The sequence below is a fragment of the Anabrus simplex genome, chromosome 1, assembly GCF_040414725.1.
Source record: "Anabrus simplex isolate iqAnaSimp1 chromosome 1, ASM4041472v1, whole genome shotgun sequence".
Lineage (NCBI taxonomy): Eukaryota > Metazoa > Arthropoda > Insecta > Orthoptera > Tettigoniidae > Anabrus > Anabrus simplex.
The window spans coordinates 127,826,285-127,852,361 of record NC_090265.1 but is presented as its reverse complement, the minus strand read 5'-3'; the positions used below and the strand labels follow the sequence as shown (position 1 = coordinate 127,852,361).

At 40.3% G+C, this 26,077-nt stretch overlaps 1 protein-coding gene across 1 annotated transcript in view; it reads right to left on the bottom strand.

Annotated features, from left to right (window-relative positions):
* Positions 1-26,077, bottom strand: part of LOC136884631 (centrosomal protein of 152 kDa) — a 280,450-nt gene that overhangs the window by 103,369 nt on the left and 151,004 nt on the right. Inside the window, exon 11 of the mRNA XM_067156862.2 lies at positions 847-1,193. Within this exon, the coding sequence (XP_067012963.2) occupies positions 847-1,193 (347 nt within the window). The remainder of the gene's footprint in view (positions 1-846; positions 1,194-26,077) is intronic.

Sequence of the window (26,077 nt, the reverse complement as noted above, 5' to 3'; positions counted from 1 at the left end):
GAGAATGATTGCTGGTACAAACAGGTGGGAACAATGGCAGGAGGGTGCCCGGAATGAGGAGATGAAGGCTAAGTTAGGAATGAACTCGATAGATGGATCTGTAAGCATAAACCATCTTCCGTGGTGGAATTCAAGAGGACAAATTGGGGAAAATATTTGTTTATAGGAAGGGGAGTTAGGGATTGGAATAACTTACCACGGGAGATGTTCAATAAATACCCAATTTCTTTGAAATCATTTAAGAAAAAGCTAGGAAAACAGAAGATAGGGAATCTGCCACTTGGGCAACTGTTCTAAATGCAGATCAGTATTGACTGATTGTCATGTGAGGCAAATGGAGGAGGATAGGTTACCTACGGAAATAATGGACTCTGTTATGGAGGGTAAGAGAAGTAGAGGGAGACCAAGACGACAACGGTTAGACTCAGTTTCTACCGATTTAAAGATAAGACGTATAGAACTAAATGAGGCCACAGCACCGGTTGCAAATAGAGGATTGTGGCGACATTTAGTAAATTCACAGAGGCTTGCAGACTGAATGCTGAAAGGCACAACTGCCCATAATGATGATGTATGTATGTATAATAAAGTTCATTCTAAACTAAATTCCAGTATTGTGAACACTCTATATTTCTTATTTCAAAAAGAAAAATCTAAAGCAAACTTTTCACGTTGAGAGATTATTGACATCGAGGTAATAAACACAGAACATCCACTTTGATTTAGAAAAGAGACTGTTAGTGGCACTAAGTTGCATAACCAATATAATATGAACATGTTTTATGATACAAAAAATACACACACACATTATATCATACATGAACACAAATGAGTAAATTTACTTACCTTAAGGCTGCAACAACTGCTTCGTGTTCTCGGTCCCTCTCCTGCTTCACTTGTGCCACAGCCTGATCATGAAACTTCAAATATTCCTCACTGTACTGATTGATGGTTTCTTTCTTATCTTCATCCATTAGTTTTTGCAGTCGTTTTATTTCTTGTTGCAATTCTTCATTCAAGTTTGCTTGTCTGGTGCATTCCTCTTTTGCAGAATTAAGAGCAGCTTCAAACTCAGTACGGAGCGCTTCCCTCATAACAGTTTCTGCCTTTTCATCTTTCTGTTTTTGGGCCAATGATTTCTTTGCAAGTTCACGATGCTTATTCAGCTCTTCTATCAACACAACATACTCAGCCTGAAATGAAATGGAGTAAACTAACATCTGAAAATTCCAAGTAATACACTATACTTTAATCTGCCTTCCTTTTCATTACTCTACACAAAAGCAACTAAGCCTATCAAAAGGTAGGTCCAAAACTATGTACACATACTTCAACATGAAAAGAGTATGCACAATATCAGCAAGAAAGTTGTATTAATAAATTTATGTAGATACTCAAGATATGTTTGACTACTGCAATCACTTCAGGTGCTCAAGATGTCCACAATTACCTTCCAGACACTTCTGATTTTGGCGAAGTACTGCACAAATAATAATGGTTGAAGTGTTCACAGGGATTGCTCTACAGGCCATTTCAATTTCTTCCCATGGTGCAGGTAGCGTAGCTTATTTTCAATGGTGCACAACATTTTTCAAGGCTCCCCATGCAGGCCAAAATAGAGGGGTGTTAATTAAGGAGAACATGGCAGGGACTCAACACTTCTTTGCCTTATCCAATGTCCTGGTAGGATGACATCTAGATAAGCTCTCACGTCACAATGGTAGAGTGGTAATGCGCCACTATGCTGGAGGTAAAATTACTCATCTGCACAAAGCACATGAATGACCAGCAAAATGGATTGTGCAGCATGTTGTGGTAATCAAATGCCAGTGACCTATCATCAAAAAATAATGATCCAATTAACCCCCTTATAAACAGAGTTCTTTGTCCACATGGAAGTGCGGATTTTGTGGAGCCCAGTAAAAACAATTACGGCAGTTGAGCACCATTTGAAATGAACTTCATCAGACAACCGTGTGAACACTCTTCATTTCACTGTCTTCAGAACACATCCTACATGTTCTCCACATCAAAATTGTGTTATGTTGTTTGAATGTCAAACGTGCCTATGCCATTTTGTTTGACTCTCCTCACAGTCGCAAGATGGTGTAGTGACTGTAGCCCTCTTTAGAGACAACATCATTCAAATATTGCCATCATAATTCAATTCAGATCTTTAAAAACTTACATAAATAGCTGCTACAGAAATGTCTACACATTTTTTGACCTCCCTCTATATTTAAATAAGAAGATTACCTGTACTTTATTTATAATTTTTTAATTGGTATTTTTGTGTTTGGACGTATTCAGAACAAGAGGAAAATACAATTTTAAATTTCTGTCATGTCTTTATGTATCTACGTACCATGACATTATAAGTGACAATCTATTTTGGACAGTCCCTTTTCAGGGAATTGAATCCTTATGTCATACCAAGTTCCTCTGAAAATTTTAACTTCTACATATTTAATATGAGTGGTATTTAAAGACTGAATTTTAATTCTTCATGCCCTTAATGACTGCTCAGTGAGGTATAAACAAGTGCGCACAGTGCAGCTTGCAGTGTCTGTGCAGTGAAGCTCATCTATAGCCTAATCATGTCACAAGGAGAGCTTCATTTCAAGCGAGTCCCTGCTAAGCATTGAAAGTCATGTTGCATGGTTACGCAAGACAGAAAGGGTCATTTCAAGACTTTTAAAACCTGGTCCAGTAGAGGACTGATAAAATAAAAATGTGGAGTATACGAAGATTTCTTTTTGGTGCTTTAATACCTGTTGTATACCAATAAATTTTTCTTTCATTTCAGTACTTCACAAGAAAAATTGTCAAATCTTGTCAAAGATTATTCAACATTGCTGAAGGTTTGTCAAGATTTGAAAAGATTTGGCAAGATTTGATAGCATTTTGTTTTAACATGGATGAAAGGCAAGCAGCAGTTGTGGTTCTTGGACTAACAGAGGGATATATTCTTAAAACAAAAAGAATCGTACAATAAACCATAATCACAGTAGGCCCTACATAGGGAAAATATTAATGTGGTTACCTTCAACATAATTATTTTAAATGTATTTACAGCCATAATACAAGGATTGGGGCAAAAGTCATGACAACTATTTTTTTTTCTTGTAGATATGTGAACGGATCACAAATGTATATGTATCTTGTGGAAGTTCTGCAGGCATAGTGTGTATGCAGATCAACAGATGGCTCTGTGATAGCTGGTAGTAGCACAGTGAGGGCTGTGAAATCAGTCAGTTGGTGAGTGTCATGCGAGATGGAAGTAACCCGTGTTGAGCAGCATGCTTACATCAAAATAGCCATTCTCCGAGGGAGAAATGCGATGGAATGTCACAGTGAATTAGTGGAAGCCCTTGGGAATAATGCCCTACCATACCGTACAGTAGCACAGTGGGTAGGAAAGTTTCAGCAAGGACGTGTGTCAACCAGTGATGAACAACGTTTGGAACGACCTGTCAGTGTGCGGACCGGCGTGGCACGTGCCATCATCGAGCAGCTCCTGGATGAAGACAGACGATGGACACTACTGGAGTTAGAGAGGGCAAGTGGCATCAAGAAACGCACTATCCACAGGATCGTAATCTATAATCTTCATTTCCTATTTTTAACTATCCACAGGATATTGCGTAATGAGCTGCAACTGCGCAAAATCGCATCGTGGTGGGTACTGCATGCACTGATGGAAGTTCAAAGGTGGGTGCGCTATGCAATATGCTCCGACCACCTTGCATGCTGGCAACACAACAGCGATCAATTCTTGTCACGAATAGTCGCCATCGATGAATTTTGGGCCACAGCATACGAACCAAAACTGAAACGTCAGTCCATGGAGTGGCGACATGCTGGATTACCAAGGAAGCAGAAGGTCCGTCAGAATCCTTCCCCAGTCAAATTGATGGTGATCACGCGTATGACGTCAGGGGTGTCATTGTTTGCCACTTTGTTCCACATCACAGAACAGTGACCGCACAGTACTACAGGGACTTCCTGGTGCGACAGGTATGACAGGTACGACGTGGCGTTCGGGAGAAACGTCCGGATCTTGTGGACAGTGCAATAATCCTGCATGACAATGCAAAACCACATAAAGCAGAGTGTGTAGGGCAGCTACTGTGACGTTGGGGATGGGAAGAATTGGAGCACCCACCGTACTCTCCCGACATTGATCTCATTCAAAAGATTAAGGAACCACTATGCGGTAGGCGGTTTGCACTATGAGAGGACATTGCTAATGCTGTGCACCAACAGGTGACCCAATTCACACATGGTGCAGCAAATGCTGAGGCAGATGGTATTCAGCGCCTCCCACATCGTTGGCAGCGTGTGATGTCAGTAGCAGGGGACTACTTTGAGGGTCTTTAGGCCCAGGTTTGTCATGTCAACTTTATGTGTACTGTGTCGTCATTCTTTTGCACCGGGAAGGCCATATTGCCCTGTATACTACCGTCATAAATTAGTGTGTTACGATATTTCAGTGCTCTTCATTGTCCACACATGTAGTTAACACCGTGTCCTTTCGTCTGTATGTCACATTTTCCAACCGGACTGGTATCTTCAAGAAAAAAAAAAAAAAAAAATAGTTGCCATGTATTTTGCCCCAACCCTCGTATCATTTACAGAGGTTATGCTATATTGCACAAAAACAACAACAACAACAATCATAATAATAATCAGCAGTCACTGGATGGACTGAGTAATTCAGTGGTTGCTGTTACCGGCCCCAAGCCCGGATAAAGAAGGAGGGTTGGTTTTGACTACATACTTGGTCAACCGTAAAAAAGAATTTAGCCAGAAGACACCATGAGGCACCTCTCGATCTCACCAATCGAGTTGTAATCTTGTGATCATACCAATTATGATCACCCTTGCATGTATCTTCAACTTGCAACATTGGCATGATGGATAATATGTTATCACAGCAACTACTCCAGGCTCTGGACACACTTAAGTCTGGTTTCTCCTGATCATTGGAATCTGGGGGATTGGGAGCATATTGCAGAGAAGAGTTGAAGCTTCTCAAAATTTCTTTGCCTCAAGAAAAGGACCTTCTTAGGTACAATTAATGTGAACAGCCTGCTGAAAACAAGAAAGCTTAAACAACTCGCAGACACCCTGGAGAAGTTTGATACTCAAATTGCCGCACTCCAGGAAATGCGTTTTGGAGATGAAAACCATTTTGACTCTGAAGAGTACAGGATATTGAAAGATAAATCTGCCATCAGAATCCATAGGAAGATACCACAACTAGTGACAGCCTTTGCAGTACGAAAAACAATAATCAATTCAGTACTTGACTTTACATCCCCATCCGAAAGAATCTCGGTACTTACTGTGAAATCGAGCAACAAAGCTTACTCCTTGGTCAACGCTCATGCTCCCACAAACAATGACAACAAGAAAAACCCACAGAAAGTTGAAGCCTTCTGGGAACTCTTAGAAGAAACCACAAGCAAGATTCCAAAACATCATGTGAAAATTTTAGTAGGTAATTTTAACGTACAGATTGGCAGAGAGCGGAAACACAAATGGATTGTAGGTCATCACTCAGCACATCCGAGCACGAATAAGAACAGAGAACGCCTTATAGACTTTCGTAAAACTTCCGCTTTGAAACTCATACATGGAAATCATTGAATCTGTTATTGGGGAATTCCAGATTGATCACGTTGCAGTCTCCAGAAAAAATCAGTACAAGATCCAAAATGTCAGAGTACGGAAGGGAGTTGTCAACTCAGACCACCATCTGCCACAAAGCAAAGTGAGATTCCAACCCAACCGATCCAGACCTAAACACAATAGATCTCAAAGAGTTGACCCAAAATGCCTTAAATAGAACATTTGCACCTTCTTACAAGACATACGAGAGCAGGATCCCAAGGGCTGGCCAGACCTACGTAAAACACTTCAAACATCAGCCCTGAAGTTAGGACAGTCTCCGAGGAAACGAAAACATAGATGGTGGAACATGACCTGTGATAAAGCCATTGATGATCGTAGGAAAGCGTGAAATCAGTGGAATGGACATCAAACAACTGAAAAATGGGAGGCCTTCTTCAAGGTGAAGAAAATTACCTCAAAAATAATCCGCTGATAGAAACAAGCATATGACAAGAACATACTCCTAGAAATTGAGCAAGAATTCCTCAAAAACAACACTAGGAATTTCTACAAAACCTTCTGTGAGAATTTATCCAGTTATTAACCACCATCTTTATATTTCCATCGAGCAGATTGAACATTAGAAATGAAAACCAAAGAGAACTGCACAATTCTAGCTGACTACTTCCGAGACCTCCTCAACTGTAATCCTCCAAAAGAAAGACAGAACTTCGAAAAGCTCATGCTGAACCCTGATTCACAATCCCTGACAATACAGGAAACAGCAGAGATCATCTGGATCACTTAAAAATAATAAATCCCCTGGAGAGAATGGCATCACCGTGTAGATGTGGAAACTAGGAGATGACCTTGTAAGTAGAATTCATGCAATCCTAGTAGAAATCTGGGAAACTGAAATGATCCCGCAGGATTGGAAGTGTGCATTAATACACCCATTGCACAGAAAAGGCGACAAGACGGATCCAAACACCTACAGAGGCATATACCTACTACCGATCACATACACAATTCTTTCTAAAGCTCTCTTAAACCGTTTAAAAAAACAGACAGATCATCTGATCCGCAAGTACCAAGCGGGTTTCAGGAAAGGTCGATCATGTGCTGAACAAATATGGAATCTGAAGACTATATTAAGGATCCATCAAACTACCAGCACGGTTGTCACTTTTGTGGACTTTAAGAAGGCGTATGATTCTGTGGACAGACAGACCATTTTTGATATTCACAAGAACTCAGAGTGGACAGGAAGACCAGAGAACTAATCCGGCAAACTCTCTTGAATAAGACTTCTAGAGTGAAATTCCTTGCGGAAATTTCTGAGCCTTTTGAAATATGTACAGGCGTTCGTCAAGGAGCCTGCATCTTCGCTACTCTGCTTAACTTAGTTCTAGACAAAGTTATTAGAGAATGGGAAAGGGACGTCAAAGGTGTGAGCATCGGAAACTTGGGAAGCGAAGTCAAGGTGAAATATTTAGCCTTTGCTGAAGACCAGAGATGAAACCAGATACGCTGTACAGAGATTACACAATATAGCATCAAAGGCAGGTGTCCAGATATCGTACGAGAAAACCCAGTTCATGGAAAATCTACATCAACACAGCAAAAAAACTCCGCTAGAGATGGAAAACGGCACAATTTCACAGGTGTCCTCCTTCAAATACCATGGAGAAATCATACTACCATCGGGACTAGACAGTAGGGCAAACACAGAAAGAGCCACTTAACTCCATAGGCATACAGATTACTGTGGAATTACTACAACAAGAGACTCATATCGCGTAATGCAAAATTACGACATTACAAGACAGTTGTTTCGCCGGAAGCTTTATATGCCTCAGAAACCATATCCCTTGGAGGTCACTCTAAAATTAAAGAAATTGAAAAATAAAAAAATAAAATTCTGTGGAAAATGTATGGTCCCATAAGAGAAAATGGAATGTGGATTAAGAGGAGAACAGCAGATCTCTACTCATTAACTGACAGGTCCACTGATGCCGTACACAAGAGACACCTGAAATTCTATGGCCGTATCTATAGAATGGACATACAGACGCACCAAAAGATTAGTTAAAGTAATCAATTCAAAGAAGGTGAAAATAACCTGGTTAGCCAAGCACAAATTCGTGGAGAAATCTAAAAAGAAAACTGGTAGGAAGTGGTCCATTGAATGCAAGATGCAACAAAGTGCATTCATGAAGAGATTTTGGGAGGATAAGAAGGCGAAAACCATCAGGCCAACGAACAAGTTCAAACGTGCTCTTGAATGGGGATAACGAAGAAAGAATAATAATAATAAATAATAAGTGAAGATCGTCATAAATCGAACATTGCTGATAGTGTTTACTTATAGGTTATCATACAGCAATAAACATGAAAGCTGTCTGCTGTCCATATTTCTCTTGCATTCTTCTCATACGCTGCCATTTTATTAATTTTATTGTGGTACTCTAAGGAATCCACTGAATATAGGCAGCGATGTGCATCAAACTTAGCAATTAATACACATATAACATCCCTCGGTCATGGAGACAAAGCCATTTTTGTTGTTTTGATTCCCAGCAATCCCAGAATGTTTAGCGGCTTAGCGTGCACCATTAATACTCTAATTCCATTGGTCAATTCTGTCAAAGACTTGGCAATTCATTGATTGATTAGAACATGTTCTGATTCACTTTCAAGACTTTTGAAGACTTCTAAAGACATCTGGTTACATTTCAGAAAGACTAATGCCAAGTAATGTATAGAGAAAATGTTACCATTACTCTAATGAGGCTTAAGATATATTTTCCTGACACACAAACAATTAAGTAAGGTTAGGTGATACTGTTTGAGTACGAATACTGAAATGATTGTCGCAGAGGCCTCTAAAGTGATGCTACAGTATTACAAATTTTAAGAATGAAATTGAACATGTGAGTTCACATAGTATCGGAATTAGAAAAATAACTGTACGTAGTATGGTAACCATCCACAAAAACTTAATTTTTTTACAAACTCATTGCTGTTTGATACCAATTTTGCCGGGCTGAGTGGCTCAGACAGTTGAAGTGCTGGTTCGATTCTGGCCCAGCCTGGTGGTATTTCAAGATGCTCAATTATATCAGCCTCGTGTGTCAGTAGATTTACTGGCACATAAAAGAATTTGTGCGGAACAAAATTCCGGCACCTCGGCGTCTCTGAAAATCGTCAAAAATAATTAATGGGACGTAAAAACAGTAAATTTTTTATTTCATACAGATTTTAATGTGTTGGGATTTTTTCAGGCTTTCACGAAAAGTCAGATAATAACGACAATTCACTATAGCGAGTAAATTTTTCAATGTTATGAATTCTCACTATAATGGGCTTGTACTGTACATTAATCATGTGAACAAACAGGAACAGAATGCACCAGCATACCATACGACACTTTTTTTTTTTTTACATGAAATGTTCAAAATTCCCTCTTGGTTAACTCTGGTTAAGTTGTAATTTTTAGGTTCACAACCATGCATGATGGAGCTGCTCCTCATTTGAGCATTAATGTCCATCAGCTTCTAAATAACAGGTTCTGTGACAGATGGACCAATTCCCTGGCCTCCATGTTCTCCAGACCTAAATTCACTAGATTTTTATTTGTGAGGGTATTTGAAAGCTCCTGTGTATCGAACCTCAGTACAAGATGCAGAGTGTCTTTGTGACCCTATTGTGGAAGGCTGCGAAATCATATGCAATAATCCAGGAATATATCAGCGCATGCAGGATTTAATGCAATGGCGGGCTGATGCATGTATCAATGCTAATGGAGGGCATTTTTAACATTTCATGAAAGAAAGAGTTTCATGTGGCATGCTATCACGTTCTGTTCCTGTGTGTTTTCCATGATTAATGTACTATGGAGAGTTGTAGAAAATGAGTTCTAACATAGAAATAAAGTATTTCCGGACCCTTGTCCATGTAACATATTTTCTTCTATGTGAGGAATGTGTACTGAAAGTTTGGCTGTTCTTTAATGTTACACCCTGTGTAAGTAATTACATAAGCATGATTAATGAATAGCTACTGCTTTACGACTGTAGCTACGAATACTCGAGGCACCAATGTTAAGAATCTAGTTGAGAAGCAGTTTCTGCAGTTAGTAATCACTATCTGCACATTTAGTGCTACTGGATACTGTGTGCCACCTGACATAATATTTCCCAGGAAGGGAATGAAAGTAGAATTACCGGATAGTGCACCTCCTGAATCTACTGAAATACATTCTGATTCTGGGGAAGAGATTTTTATTGAATGGCTACATCATTTTCAGTAACACAGAAGCTACTCCACAAAACTATGCCCTACTCATCCTTGACAATCATTCGTCACGCCTAACTTTGGAAGCTAAACTACACAAATACTCCCTGGAAACTATGATTAAAGAACAAGATCACGTAGAAAGCACTCCAAAAACACAGAGCCCAACTGCACAAGATCTTCAGTCGCACTCACACTCACTCCCCTCTCACTCCCCCACCCACTCCCGCACTCACACTTCACTAAACTAAGTGGGCAGCCTAGGGTGAAACCCTATACCACCAGGAGCCTTGGCCGCCTCACTGGACCGTGATAAGCGCAGTACCTAGTGCACTAGGCCTGCAGTGGCCAGATCATCGGCACGCTCCTGGTGGCAGGCGAACCACACTTTTGATCACTAATCATACTGCTTAGCGATCAAGTGAGTGCTGAACTTACCAGCTTTTAATTTTGCTCGTAAAGGCAAAACTGGCTTTACTGACTTGCCAGGAGCAAAAATTAAGCTGATAAGAACAGATATTTTTTTTATTATCAATGTTTAAAATAAAATTACAATAAATGGAAACAACAACACTACTCTTCATGATATAAAACCTGGCATTAAAATGTCCAGAATTGTCCTTTTATATCAAGAACACTACACTACACTACACTACACTACACAACACTTCACTACACTATGCACTCACTACAAAGCTGTAGTCTGTCAAAATCGGGTAAGCAGTCTCTTTCTGCTACACAGTCACAACCACGGCCTCAAGTGACCTTTCTACCCCGGCATTCACCTTGAGAGACTGAGGGGGAAAGAAGCAATCGTGGCCTTAATTAAGGTTCAGCCCCAGCATTTGCCTGGTGTGAAAATGGGAAACCACGGAAAACCATCTTCAGAGCTGCCGACAGTGGGATTCGAATCCACTATCTCCCGGATGCAAGTTCACAGCTGTGCGCCCCTAACCGCATGGCCAACTCACCTGGTGCACAAAAACTTTCAGATGTGTTCAGGGGGCAGGGAAGAGTATGAGGATTCTCCATGTGAAGATTAGATTCAATGTAATAACTTTACATTACAATTTGCTTCACATCACAGCGACACAGATAGGTCTTATGGAGATGATGGGATAGAAAAGGCTAGGAGTAAGAAGGAAGCGGCCGTGGTCTTAATTAATGTACAGCCTGGTGTGAAAGTGGGAAACCACGTAAAGAATGTGAAAACTGTAAAGAATGGTGGCATGAAGCATGCATGGCTTGCATGTGGAGCAAGAATCCTATTTTACAACAAAATACTTTTACTGCTGCCTTAATTCAGCAAGTTAAATATTTTCTCTTTCTGTAATATTTTTAGTTAAACTGTATACACTCTCGTTAGGAATTCTGTAATTGAGAATTTGAATACCTCTAAGTAACTGCATCTCTTCAAAAAGTATTGACACTTGCCCACCTTACTCTCTTTATGGTCAGGGGAGAAGGCACTACAATTTAGGCTATAAATCATTTTATTCACACTAGGTGAAATAGTAGTTTAGAGTAAGTTCCAAACATTTGTTCTCAAATATTTCCACAGACACTGGTCCTATCAATAAATGTTGCATTACAAGAAGTATAGAAAATAAAATGTACATCCTTATGCACAGGGTGATGTTTTCCTATGATAAATAATAATGGAAATTTTTATGATTTTATATTTCTTATTTATTTCCTGCTTCCTACTGTATTAATGTTCATGTTATTGAAGAATCCTTTGTAACAAAGAGAAGAAGAACTGAAGTTCCATGCCTACTAGTCAAAGTCCAAGTCTCAGCTGCATAAGTCAGTATGGGTACAAAGCACATTTTGTACATTCTCTCTTTCCTTTTCCTTGATACTTCTTTGCTCCAAACAAGTTTTTTTTAGACTGTGGTAGAATGCATTACTCTGCTGTACTCTCCTGCTAATCTCCATGTCCACCTTAGCATTTTTCATTAATTCACTTCGTAGGTATTTAAAGCTGTCCACAATTTCCAGGCTCTGACTTCCAATTTTCAAAGTGCCCTTTCCTTGCCTTTCTCCTCTCAAAATCACCATAGTCTTGCTTTTCTCTGTACTGACTTTCATGCCATACTTCTCAATTTTTTTGTTCAGTACATTTAGTTGTTGCACTTCCTTGCTGTCCTTTTCCCAGATCACATCATCATCTGCAAATAGCAGTATCTTCCTTTGTTTCCTTTACAATTTCAGCCATGACCATAATAAACAAAATGAGGTGACAGCACACTCCCCTGTCTTAGCTCAGTTTTATTCCTAAACCACTGTCTTTTCAACTGGAGTCAGTACTCTGCTAACACAGTTGTTGTACATTTCTAATATTTCTCTTCTGAGTCTCTTTTTAACCATGGTTTTCCAAACCTTCTCTCTGGGTACACTATCATATGCCTTTTCTATATCTATGAAAGTCATGACCAGATCCTGGGGATGCACTCTGTAGGGGTTAGCAGGCTCCCCTGAGGCTTCACCTTAGAATTTTGATAATTTTATGTCAGTATGAATATGATAAAACATACAAAGTTTCAACTTTCTATCAATAAAAGTTTTTAAGATATTAAAAAATTTAACAATATTTTAAGAACTTTTTGATGTATTTATAAAATACTCCTCAGGCCAAACGGCTCAACAGATCTGACTGAAAATGTTATCTCAGTTTTAAAATACTAATATAAAAGAAGTGATGTGTGGGCTTTGACTAATTTTAATTACACTAAAAGAAAAAAAAATCACACAGGCATAACTCAATTTTTATATTTTATGATGATCATGATGAGAAAAAGAGCAATTGCTCCTGAACTATTGCATATACTGTAAGATTTGCAAATCAGTTTACTATTCTGTGGTATATGAAAATATCCTAAGAGTTTCAAATAGATTGGTTGTTAATTGTGGCATGAGGGGCATTTTGAAACTTGAAAAGTGCTGGGGAAAAAATTCTGAGAAAAATGAGATTCAAATTTTAGAGATGAACAGTAGTCCCAGTACCCGAATATAGTTGACGTAAAACTCTCCAGCACCATATGCTGTACCCTCTGCTGTCTTCTTCCTGGTTTCACTAGCAGTTTTTGAGAGTTTTAGTTTCCTTGAGTTTGTTTTGAACCCTTGTTGTCCAGACACACTGCTGTGGTCAAGTCTACGCTTCTCCCTCATTACTCTAATTTTCTGCGGTGAGCTGCTTACTTAACACCCCTAACACTGCTTTTAGTTTCTCACTTGCTTCACAACACTTGTTGAATTCACCAATTCCTAATGTTACAGCAATCTCCAGGTTTTCCGTGGTTTCCCATTTTCACACCAGGCAAATGCTGGGGCTGTACCTTAATTAAGGCCACGGCCGCTTCCTTCCAACTCCTACGCCTTTCCTATCCCATCGTCGCCATAAGACCTATCTGTGTCGGTGCGACGTAAAGCCCCTAGCAAAAAAAAAAAAGTTTTTTTCTTTGACTCACACTTCCTTCGGGCTCTTAGACTAAATTACTCTATGCAATGATTCATTGGCATTCTGTGTTTTACCTACTGTGCAGCGCTCTAAAACCTCATTCGAAGCAAGTCTTTGATACACAGGTATTATTTTATAAGTTATACTATTTGTGGAAATAGCAGTCTTCATGTTGCTACTGTGATGTTTTGGTAAATCTATGAAAAACAAAACTAAAGATATTTATGAGAATAGTGACAGTGTGAGGCAACGGCCACTTGCGCAGGGTCATTTACGAAGGTTGATCAAATAAAAATGGGATTTTTGTTCCTGAACATCAACAGTTGGTAGGAATGGCCCCACACTTCTGCTATACTTAGGCGGGACAGTTAGGAGTGGGGAGAGAGCATGCTGTTAGATATTTCCCGGCGTTTCATCAGTAACGCTCACAATGTCGGAGCAACAGGTGCACCCCTCCGCTGCACAACACATAATTATAAAATTTCTTGCTCATGAAGGAATTACAGCAGTGGAAATTTGCCAGAGAATGACTGCACAGTTCGGTGATCAAACATTGACAAGGACGCATGTGTTTGCCTGGCATAAAAAGTTGAAGGAAGGATGAGGATGTGTGGAAAATCACACGATCGGCATCCTCGGACCAGCATTACAGATGAAAACATTTGTGCGGTTAAAGACATTATTGACGATGAATGACGGGCATGAGTGACGCACAATCAATGCTGCTTACTTCTGTGAGCTGTTGAACAAGGCGAGGGTTGCATATCGCCGCAAAAGACTAAACCATAAGTCATAAATGAAAGAAAAGTTCCACCTAATCAATACTATACAAAACAAAGTATTGATTAGGTGGAACTTTTCTTTCATTTATGACTTATGGTGATTATCAATACAGAATAAAAATGAAATTTATCAATCAAAAGACTAAACCAATCGATTCGACTGGTCATCCTACTCCATGACAATGCACGGCCCCATACTGCAGCTCTAACTGTCTCCAAGCTGCAATTTCCATTTGTTCGGACCGCTTAAAGACTCTCTAGGAGTGCAACGATTTTGAAGATGACAAGAGTGCGGAAGACTTTGTGCGCAACTCGCTGGTAACACGACCGTGTTTTTTTACGATGAGGGCATCAAAAAGCTGCCCATAAGCTGGGACAAATGCATTTCCAAAGCAGGAAACTATGTGGAAAAATAAACTGTAAATGCCTCCGGTTTTTCAATAAATTAATTTTTAAAAAAAATCGTTTATATCTGACCCCCTTCATAAATGGTCGCTCATCATCATCATCATCATTTATTTCCTTTATCCACCTGTAGCCAGGTAGGGGCAAATATGGTTCCTCTCCACCTTCTTCGGTCTTTCCACCACTCCTCCTCCAACACTGTGTCCCAGTCCAGGTTTCTTTCTATAATAGTTGGATTCTGTCCTTCCATCTCAATCATGGTCGTCCATGGCCTCTCCTTCCTTGCATTTGCATTTCCATCACTTTTTTTGGCATTCTTTTGTCACTCATCTGCTTTACGTGCTCAAACCATCTTAGTCTGCTCCTCTTTATTCTATCATTCATTTCTTCCACTCCAATTTCTTCCCGGATTTTCTCATTCCTTATTTTGTCTCTTCTACTCTTCTGTATCATACTCCTTAAGAACTTCATTTCGGCTGCCTGTATTTGACTCTCATCCTTCTCTGTCATTGTCCAAGTTTCTGCTCCGAAATCAAAGAGAAATTTGGAAAGGGAATCACAGTCCAAGGAGAGGAAATCAAAACCTTGAGATTTGCCGATGATATTGTTATTTTATCTGAGACTGCAGAAGATCTCGAGAAGTTGCTGAATGGTATGGATGAAGTCTTAGGTAAGGAGTACAAGATGAAAATAAATAAGTCCAAAACAAAAGTAATGGAATGCAGTCGAACGAAGGCAGGTGATGTAGGGAATATTAGATTAGGAAACGAAGTCTTAAAGGAAGTAGATGAATATTGTTACTTGGGCAGTAAAATAACCAACGATGGCAGAAGTAAGGAGGACATAAAATGCAGACTAGCACAAGCAAGGAAGAGCTTTCTTAAGAAAAGAAATTTGCTCACTTCAAACATTGATATCGGAATTAGAAAGATGTTTTTGAAGACTTTTGTGTGGAGCGTGGCATTGTATGGAAGTGAAACATGGACGATAACTAGCTCAGAAAGAAAGAGAATAGAAGCTTTTGAAATGTGGTGTTACAGAAGAATGCTGAAGGTGAGATGGATAGATTGAATCACGAATGATGAGATACTGAATCGAATTGGTGAGAGGAGATCGATTTGGCTAAATTTGACGAGAAGAAGAGATAGAATGATAGGACACATCTTAAGACACCCAGGACTTGTTCAGTTGGTTTTTGAAGGAAGTGTAGGTGGCAAGAACGGTAGGGGTAGACCAAGGTATGAGTATGACAAACAGATTAGAGCAGATGTAGGATGCAATAGCTACGTAGAAATGAAAAGGTTAGCACAGGATAGGGTGGCATGGAGAGCTGCATCAAACCAGTCTATGGACTGATGACTCAAACAACAAGTTGTTATGGGTATGTAATACATCTTGTACATAGTTTCCTTTGCTTCCATTGGCACATCTTCGTCCCATAACATGTTTCTTACACTTTGATAGAAACAGCTGCCAGCTTGAATCCTCTTACTAATCTCAGCATCCAGTCCAAGCATTCTCCATTAATTCACTCGCCAGGTATTTGAAAGTCTCCACTACTTCCAGGGGCTTATCTGCAAGTCTGATCTGACCTTTCCCCTCTTCCTCCCCTCTAGTCATAACAAGAGGTTTACTTTTTTCTACACTTATTTACAATCCACATTCTTCAATCTTCCCACTCACCACATCCAACTATTCTTGAACCTTCATGTCCTCTTCTCCCCAAATCATATCATCTTAAAATAACATGAAGTTCATTTCTCGTCCTCCATATGTTGCTTTTGCTGTTCTCATGATGTCATACATTACTATTGTGAACAGGATTGGCGACAGAACACTTCCCTGTCTCAGCCCACTAGTTATTTTGAACCAACTTGTCCTGCCAACTTGTGTTTGCACGCAACAACAACATTCAATAAACATTGCCACGATCATTTTTATTAATTCCTGTCCAATTCCTTTTTGCACCAGACTGTCCAAAACGTTAGTCCTGGGACACTGTCATATGCCTTTCCAATGTCAATGAATGTCATCACCATATCATTCCCGTACACCCATTGCTTTTCCGTTATTTGTCTCATAATGAAAATGGGCTCTATTGTTGACCTTCCACTTCTGAAACCAAACTGATTTTCCTGTATCTGATTTTTAACCCTCAACCTAATCCTACTTTTCAGTACCCTTTCCATTATCTTAGCAACAACATGGGATATTACAGTAATTCTCCTCTAGTTCCTCAATACTTTCTTATCGCCTTTCTTGAAAATTGGGATGATTATTCCTTTTTGCCAATCCTCAGGGACCTTCTTATTCTCCCAGACAATCCTCAGAACTTGATATGTTCACTGCAGGCATACAGCCCCAGCTGCCTTTATCATCTCCACTGAAATTTCATCTATTCCAGCAGTTTTCTTCATTCTTCATCATTCTTACTGCCATTTCAATTTCATTCATTGTAATTTCTTTATCCATTTCTTCATCAACTAATTACCTTTCCTGGTCGTCCACTGAATGACTGTCATCAGTTCTTATGTTCATCAACTTCTGAAAATACACTGACTGAGCAAATGTCATGGGATAGCAGAGCACTGATGCGCAGGTGTGCTGTCTCTGCAACACACGCCCCCTGTGCCAGCGGCAGTTGTATAGAAGACCTTGTGAGCAGTGGCTGTGCATGTGACAGGTGTAACATGGAACGTCGTCGTGAGCTGACACCGCTCGAACGGGGTATGGTGGTTGGTGCCCGACGGATGGGAAGTGCGATATCGGAAGTGGTGTGGGAATTCGGCTTCACACGATCAACCGTGTCCAGGGTGTATCGTGAATGGTTGAATGCGGTTGTCACTGTCCACAACAGACGAACGACCGGCCGTCCAGCCACCCTCGATGACCGTGACCGGCGACATCTGAGACGGATTGTCAATAATGACAGACGGGCAACCGTGCAACAAATCACGGCTCAATTCAACACAGGCCTTGTTAGACACGTCTCCCAGCGGACAATCCGTAGGAACATGGGTTCTATGGGGTATGGGAGCGGGCGCCGCACATGGGTGCCACTGTTAACCCAAAGTCATCGGGCACAACGATACGCATTTGTCGCCGGTCACCAGGGATGGACACTGGAACAATGGCGTAATGTGATATGGTCGGACGAATCAAGATTTCAACTGTGCCATGCCGATGGGAGGCACCGTGTATAGCGCAGACCACATGAAGCGATGGATCCCGCCTGCCTCGAAGGTGTGGTCCAGGGCGCTGGTGTGTCTATTATGGTCTGGGGTGCATTTTCCTGGTATGGAATGGGCCCCCTAGTTGTTCTGGAAGAGTCTTTGAATGGTACGCGGTATGTTGAGCAGCTCGGAGACCATCTCCACCCATTTTTGGCCTTCCAGCGCCCAGACAGTTTTGCGGTGTTTCAAGATGATAACGCGCTGCCACATCGCTCCCACGTCGCCCGGGATTGGTTCCAGGAACATGCAGCGGGGGTCCAACGACTGCCATGGCCACCCAGGAGCCCCGATATGAGCCATATCGAGCATATCTGGGATGTCCTTGAATGCAGGCTCCGTGCCATGGATCCTGCACCCACGAACAAACCAGCATTGGCGGCCACTCTGCAAACGATTTGGTGTCAGCTGCATCCAGAGGACTACCAGGGACTTGTCGACTCACTTCCATGGCGTCTCACTGCAGTTCGCAGGGCCAGAGGAGGCCCCACACGCTATTAGGTGACTATCCCATGACATTTTCTAAGTCAGTGTACTCTCTCCATCTATTTCTTATTTCTTCTGGCTTTATTAATATTATGCTGCCTTCATCCTTCACAAATCTGGTGTTTACTTGATCTCTCTTTTTGTTTTTTAATATACCATACAGTAATTTCTTGCTGCCCTGCATATCATCTCTCAATTTGTGTGTGAATAAGGCCCAGCTTTTCCTCTTTTCTTCCTCCACTACTTTTTGGTCAAATTTTTTGCCTCCACATATTTTCTACTTTCTTCGGTCTTAAATGTTTTCCATGCTTTACATACTATTTTCTTTTCCTTCACTTTAATCTTTACCCTACCATTCTATTAGTGTGTCTCTTTGTCTTTCAATTTTCCTGATGTTCTACCACATACCTTTTCTGCACATCCAACCAGTGCTTCCTTAAATCTTTTCCATTCATCTTCAACATTCCCCATCTCCGTCCTGGGTACCAAGGGTATTATTTCCCTTTGAAATTCTTCTTGTATGCTTTTCTCCTTCAACTTTCATACTTTAATTTTTCTTTCTTCTTCTTCTTCTTCTTTTTTTTGCAAGCTGTTTAACATCGCACCGACACAGATAGGTCTCGTGGAGACGATGGGATGGGAAAGGGCTAGGAGTGGGAAGGAAGCGGCCATGGTCTTAATTAAGGTACAGCCCCAGCATTTGCTTGGTATGAAAATGGGAAACCACAGAAAACCATCTTCAGGGTTGCCGACAGTGGGGTTCGAACTTACTATCTCCCAAATACTGGATACTGGCCGCACTTAAGCAACTGCAGCTATCAAACTCGGCTTTCTCTCTTCTTAATGTTTTTTTTTTTCAATCTTTCCCACTTTCAATTTTCCTATCACAACTCAATGACCTCCACCAAAGGCTTCTTCAGGCATGACTGTAACATCTAAAAGGTTCTTCTGGTGTTCTTTCTCTATGATCACATAATCAACCACGGTCTTTTTTTGTCTGCCTCCCCAACCATAAACCTACCGCACGTAAACTCCGGCTCAGGAACACCTCTGCAGAGGTTCGGACCTGCCTTGGGGCAGAATAACCCTTACCTTGCCCCAATCATACCTTGTAATCTTCTGACTATTCTTCTTCCTAAACCAGGTGTTTCCAACAATCATTTGGTTCCTCATGAAAAAATCCACCAACAACTCACCTTCTGGATTTAACTTTCCATATCCAAAGGGCCCTACGACATCTTCCTTTCCTTGTCTTTCCATTCCAACTTGGGCATTTCGATCTTCCATCAATGGCACTTCCTTATCTTCTATCTGTCTCTCCACTTCTAGAAAGTCCTCTAGATGTTCATCTATGCAATCTGTTTGTGGGGCATATAACTGAAATAGATCTTTCATGCCATTTTCTTATTGTTGCTAAAAAGGATCTTTTTTCACTTATTCGTCAAAGAACTTCTTCATTGGTGAGTTTTTCTGTCCATGAGATCTTTTCCATCCTCCTCCAGCACCACATCTCAAATGCTTCCATTCTTATCACGTGCACTAATAGTCCACGTTTCTGAACCATACAAGGCCACACTCCAGACATAGCACTTAATAAAACTCTTCTTGGTCTCCACATTTAAATTCCTTGATGTAAGTAGTATCCTTTTCTTGTAAAAAGCAATTTTTGCTTGGGAAATTCTGCTCTTTATGTCGACTGAACTTTTGCCATCTGGAGTGATTTTACTTCCTAAGTAGGTAAAGGCATTTACTTGCCTTAGTGGTATATCACTAATTCTGATGTCGACTGCAATACGCTGGCGGTTGCATACCATAATTTCGGTCTTTTTTGTAATAATTTTCATGTTATACTTATCTCTCAATATCGTATTCATTCTTATTAATGCACTTTGTAGTTTCTCTTCGTTCTCCTCTATGACAGCTATGTCATCAGCAAATCTTATAATTTTGATTTCTACTCCATTTATCTTTATCCCTTCCATTTCCTCTTTGCATTCTTCAATTCCTTTCTCAATATACAGGTTGAACAGCACTGGTGACAAATTATATCCCTGTCGTACTCCTTTCTTTATATAAGCTTCCCGTACTTCACCATTTATGTTTATGATGCCTCTTTGGTTGTTATGGAGTGCGTATACTATTCGTCTATCTCTAAAATCTAAACCAACACTAATCATAATCTTCATTAACATATTCCAGTTCACATTATCAAAAGCTTTTTCTAAATCCACGAATGCAATAAACAAAGGTTTCCTTACGTCTAGCATTTTGTCTATAACCTGTCGTAATGTTAGAATAGCTCCTCATGTGCCTCTATTCCTCCTAAATCCAAACTGATCTTCAGCCAAATGTGGTTCAATTTTATTGCTTTTTCTGTTATATATTATTCTTGTCAATATTTTTGACATGTGCGACAACAGACTCAAGGTGCGATGTTCTTCACATTTTAGAGTTCCAGATTTCTTTGGTATAGGGATTATGAGAGACTTTTTAAAATCTTCTGGAATGTCTCCGGTTTCATATATTTCCGTGATCAGTTTAAAAATATAGCCGTGTGTTTCATCATCCAGTCTCTGTATCATTTCTCCAGTTATTTCATCGCATCCTGGTGCTTTATTAGGTTTCAATTCTTTCACAGCCTTGAGGTATTCTTATTTTGTTAAAGAGGGTCCCATTTGGTCACTTGTTATGTTGTCTTCATTTTCAAGTTCATTTATGTCAGTAGGATCTTCATATAATGTTTCTATGTATCGCTTCCATCTTTCTCCCACTTCTTTGCTCTCAGACAACAGTTTCCCATTTTCACCTAATATGCTGTTACTGTCCTGAATTGTTTCTTAATCAATTCATAAGCAGTTTCCATGTTTCCTTTCTCCATTCTTTCTTCTATTTCTTTGCATTGTCTCATTATATATTCTTCCTTAGCCTTCTTTGCTTCTCTGTTGACTAGGTTTCGGAGTCTTTTACAGTTTCCGATTCCTTCTTCACTCTTTGAGTTTTTAAATTTCCTCCTTTCCTCTATGAGTTCAAGCACATAATCTGTAACCCATGGTTCTCGTGCTTGTTTTGTCGTTTTCCCTATTGCCTGACATGCAGCTTCTATGATAAGAGTGTTTAAGGCCCGTCCATTTCTCCTTTATTGTGCCATTGGGTATTTCTGCGACGTTCTGTTTTACCAGTGTTTGGTAGTTTTCCTTGATTCTGTCTTGTTTTAGTTTCCTCACATTATATCTGCAATATTTTTTCGCATCTTTTCTCTTCTTTCTTAGTCTTAAATCAGATTTTAACAATACTAGGTTGTGGTCACTCGCTACATCAGCACCTGGATAGCTTTTGCATTGTTTGACTTGGTTACGGTATCTTTCCCTTACCATAATATAATCTATTTGGTATCTTGCTTTATCTCCAGGTGCAGTCCAGGTGTACCTTCTTCTCTTGTGCTGTTTGAACAAGGTGTTTGTAATTATTAGTCCTTTTGCTTTACAAAAGTCTATTAGTTGTTGTCCTCTGTCATTTCTTATTCCGAGACCATACTGACCTACAGCCTTCCCATCTTTTCCTTCACCAACAGAGGCGTTCCAGTTTCCAAGAAGAATGAGGTTCTCATTGTCTTTAATTGTATCCATCAACTCCTCTAACTGATCATATACCTGGTCCACTTCTTCATCTGTACGATTCGTTGTTGGCATGTACACCTGTATTATTATCATGTCAACTGGTTCATTTTCTATTCTCACCATAATTATTCTATCACTGTATTGAACATAGCTCTGAACTCGTACACCTACGTTTTTACTTAATACTATTCCGACACCTGCATGGCTTCCTTTGGCTCCAGAGTATATCATTCTAAAGTTATCACTCCAAAAGTCCCCCTTTTCAGGCCACTTTATTTCACTCAGTCCTAATATGTCTATGTTATGTTTAGCCATCTCCTTTTTTAAGTTCTCTAGCTTACCACAAATGTTGAGAGATCGTACATTCCAAGTTCCTAAAATAATATTTCTTGTGTTTCTTCCACGCTTTGTCCCTGGCCCCAGCCGGAAATCCGAATTGGGGACTATTTTACCTCCGGAATTACATTTAGTTCCAAAGCCCACCATCATTGCTGCATAGCAAGGGATATCCAGTGGATCTTTAATGGAGTGGTTTCCCTCTGGCCTTCCCCATCCTAGGCCGTTGACCCTATTGGTTCATCCGCCTTTAGGAGCAGTTTCCCACTCCAAGGGCAAGAGGGTGCCCTACCCTACACCTGCTCATCCGCCCTCCTTGGAGGCCGTTGGCACTTTATCTACTCCTGCAGATTTACCTTTAGGCATAGTTCTTAATGCTGCTTCTGTTTCTGTCCAGGCAACTGAGAGCTCCATTGAGCAAGCTTCCATAATTGATTCTATGTTTCTCTTTCCTCTGATCCATTCAGCAGATGGTTGAAATGGTTCTTTATGACCTCTCTGACATTAGATTCCTTCTGATTACAATCTCATTTTATTTCAAGTGCTTTGATGGTACCCATCAGTTTACTTTTGCTTTTCACCATTCTGTACAGTAACTTTACATTCCTTCTGGTATCGTCTTTCAGTTTCTGCAGATCCTGTACCCAAGCTGCTTTAATCACGTCTGCATTCACTTTATCTACTCCTGCAGATTTACCTTTAGGCATAGTTCTTAATGCTGCTTCTGTTTCTGTCCAGGCAACTGAGAGCTCCATTGAGCAAGCTTCCATAATTGATTCTATGTTTCTCTTTCTTCTGATCCATTCAGCAGATGGTTGAAATGGTTCTTTATGACCTCTCTGACATTAGATTCCTTTCTGATTACAATCCCATTTTCTTTCAAGTGCTTTGATGGTACCCATCAGTTTACTTTTGCTTTTGACCATTCTGTACAGTAACTTCACATTCATTCTGGTATCGTCTTTCAGTTTCTGTGCAACTACCTCCCAACTCTTTGTCCCCTCTTCTTTTCACCTTCAACTTCCTATCTAAGTATACATTTTTTTTTTTTTTTTTGCTAGTTGGTTTACGTCACACCGACACACATAGGTCTTATAGCGATGATGGGATAGGAAAATTCTAGGAGTTGGAAGGAAGCGGCCTTCATTAAGGTACAGCCCCAGCATTTGCCTGGTGTGAAAATGGGAAAGCACGGAAAACCATCTTCAGGGCTGCCGACAGTGGGATTCGAACTCACTATCTCCTGGATGCAAGCTCACAGCCGCGTGCCCCTGACCGCATGGCCAACTCTTCCGGTAGTGCACATTTTCAAGGTCTTTGATCTTTGCCTCGTCCATTAAGAGTTCAATTTTATTTTCTCTCCGTCTCTTCCTTTCTTTGATGCAATCCTTTCTCTCATGCTTCTCTCACTCTTTCATCTCCCTCAATTTTATATTTGTCTTCTCACAGACTTCAACTGCTTTCTTTATAAGATATTTCTTAGTCTGGCTCATTCTTCATTTACCGAGCTCGATAGCTGCAGTCACTTAAGTGCGGCCAATATCTAGTAATCGGGAAATAGTGGGTTTGAGCCCCACTGTCGGCAGCCCTGAAGATGGTTTTCCGTGGTTTCCCATTTTCACACCAGGCAAATGCCGGGGCTATACCTTAATTAAGGCTACGGCTGCTTCCTTCCAATTCCTAGGCCTTTCCTATCCCATCGTCGCTGTAAGACATATCTGTGTCGGCGCGACGTAAAGCAAAAAAATAAATAAATAAATAAATAAATAGCATTCTTCATATCCAGTCTTCATTTTATCTGTTGATAAATGGCCTCTCATCCAGTTCTGATAGTTTGCTCTCTTGTCTGTTTTGTAAAGTTCCCACATCTTGGCATTTCCTGGTCTGTATTTCTGGTACATGAAAGTCTTTCAAATCTGCTGCTAATAACTGGGGGTCACTGTCAAGGCTTTTGCTAGGTATTATTTTTTATATCTATCACAAGTCTATGCCTTTCTTCTTCTGTAACAATAATCTATTAGTCTGATGTTGTCCATCTCAAATGTAAAACTTATACCTTGAAGTCGTTAAATACTGGGACAGCCTTCTTCTGTAATACCACATTTAGAAAGATTCTATTCTCTTTCTTTCTGCACCAGTCACTGTCCATGTTTCAATTTCATACAATTTCATGCTCCTCATAAAAGTCACTGTCCCTTTGATCCCACTCTGTTTCTTTTACCTTCCATAGTTGAGTCCACGATCTTCTGGATAACATAGCCTCCTTTATTTGCTACATATGATCCCACCATTGAAGCTACGTTCATAAACAGAACTTAATAATCAAGTTTTTACATAGCTTAAAGGTTTACACACACCAACGCGGGACGTGGGAGCGGGAACGATCCCGCCACGAACTATTATGAGTGCAGCGGGATATGGATCCATTCACACCGGTGCGTCAATCTCCTGCCTACATGGCGGGATTGCTGTGAACCATTTTCAGTTCGCAGCACGTAGCATTTTCCAGCGTCCCGCATTCATTATGACAGTAGCAATGGCAACTGAACTGTTGATAGAGTGCGTTAAGAAACGTCCAATGCTTTGCTAATGAATAATGAAGATTACAAGAATGTAAGGAAGAAAGATATGTTGTGGGATGAAATAGGAAAAGAACTGCGTCCTGGTAAGTATCAACTCTTTAATTATCAGTGTTTGTTTGTGACTTCTTTTTGCACATATTTTTCCGTTCATAAACTTCCAGATACATATAAGATGTATACTAAAACTATCTATACACTGTTGTTATGCATGCCAAAGAACTCCACAAATTTCTCAAGATCAGCGATGGCTACAGCGGGTGCTCGTCGTGCATCATTGTCAACATTTTCAAAGGCTCCAAGTCCTGATTCCGGTGGATCTAAATCTTCGTAAAATGCTGAATTTTCCCTCAGGAAATTGTGCAGAATGCACATTGTTCTAATGATTAGCTTAACTGTGTCCACATGAACTTCCATGGGTCTGTAATAAATTTTCCATTTCTACGTTAATATGCCGAAGGCATTTTCTACGACCCTTCTTGCTCTACACAGTCGAGGGTTGTAATTTTCTTTGCTCTTCTCTCCCTTTGCTTGCCTGTATGGAAACGGTCTCATTAAGTAACTTTTCAGAGGAAACGCTTCGTCGCCGATTATGACATAAGTTGCAGGTACGTTCTGTCTGGGAGGATTTTTGTCTTTCGGAACATCAAGAGTGCCCGTTTCTAACCGTTGTCCCATTACAGAGTTCTGGAAAATACCACCATCAGTGTTTTTTCCGTACCCTATGATATTCACATATAGGGACTTGTAATTTGGACCAACAACTGATAAAAGTGCAATGGAGAATTTCCTCAGGTAACAAAAATAATTTGATCCAATGTTCCTCGGGCATTTTATAGTAACATGCTTCCCATCGATACTACCAATACAGTTTGGGAATTGGCACATTCTGTAATATACTTGAACTGATTCTATCCATGTTTTGATAGGTGGTTCTGGCAAGTATATTCCTTGCATTCTGTCACAAATAGCTTGGCAAACATCTCGCACAATAGCACCAACTGTTGTGAATTTGACCCGGAAACTGTGACCAATTGTAGAATAGGAATCTCTAGTAGCCAGAGTCGCAAATTTTCGTAAATTTAAAATGATTTTTCTACAGCATTTCAGTTCCTGCATATTTCTGCCATGTCATCGTACTGCAGGTCCCCTCTACTGAGACCAAGTCTGCCTATTAAAGCAGTTTCTTTGCTGGGCAACAAAGGGCCACATCCACATGAACATGAACTAGTATGTGATGAAATTTGTGTTTTATTTTTGCCCACTAACG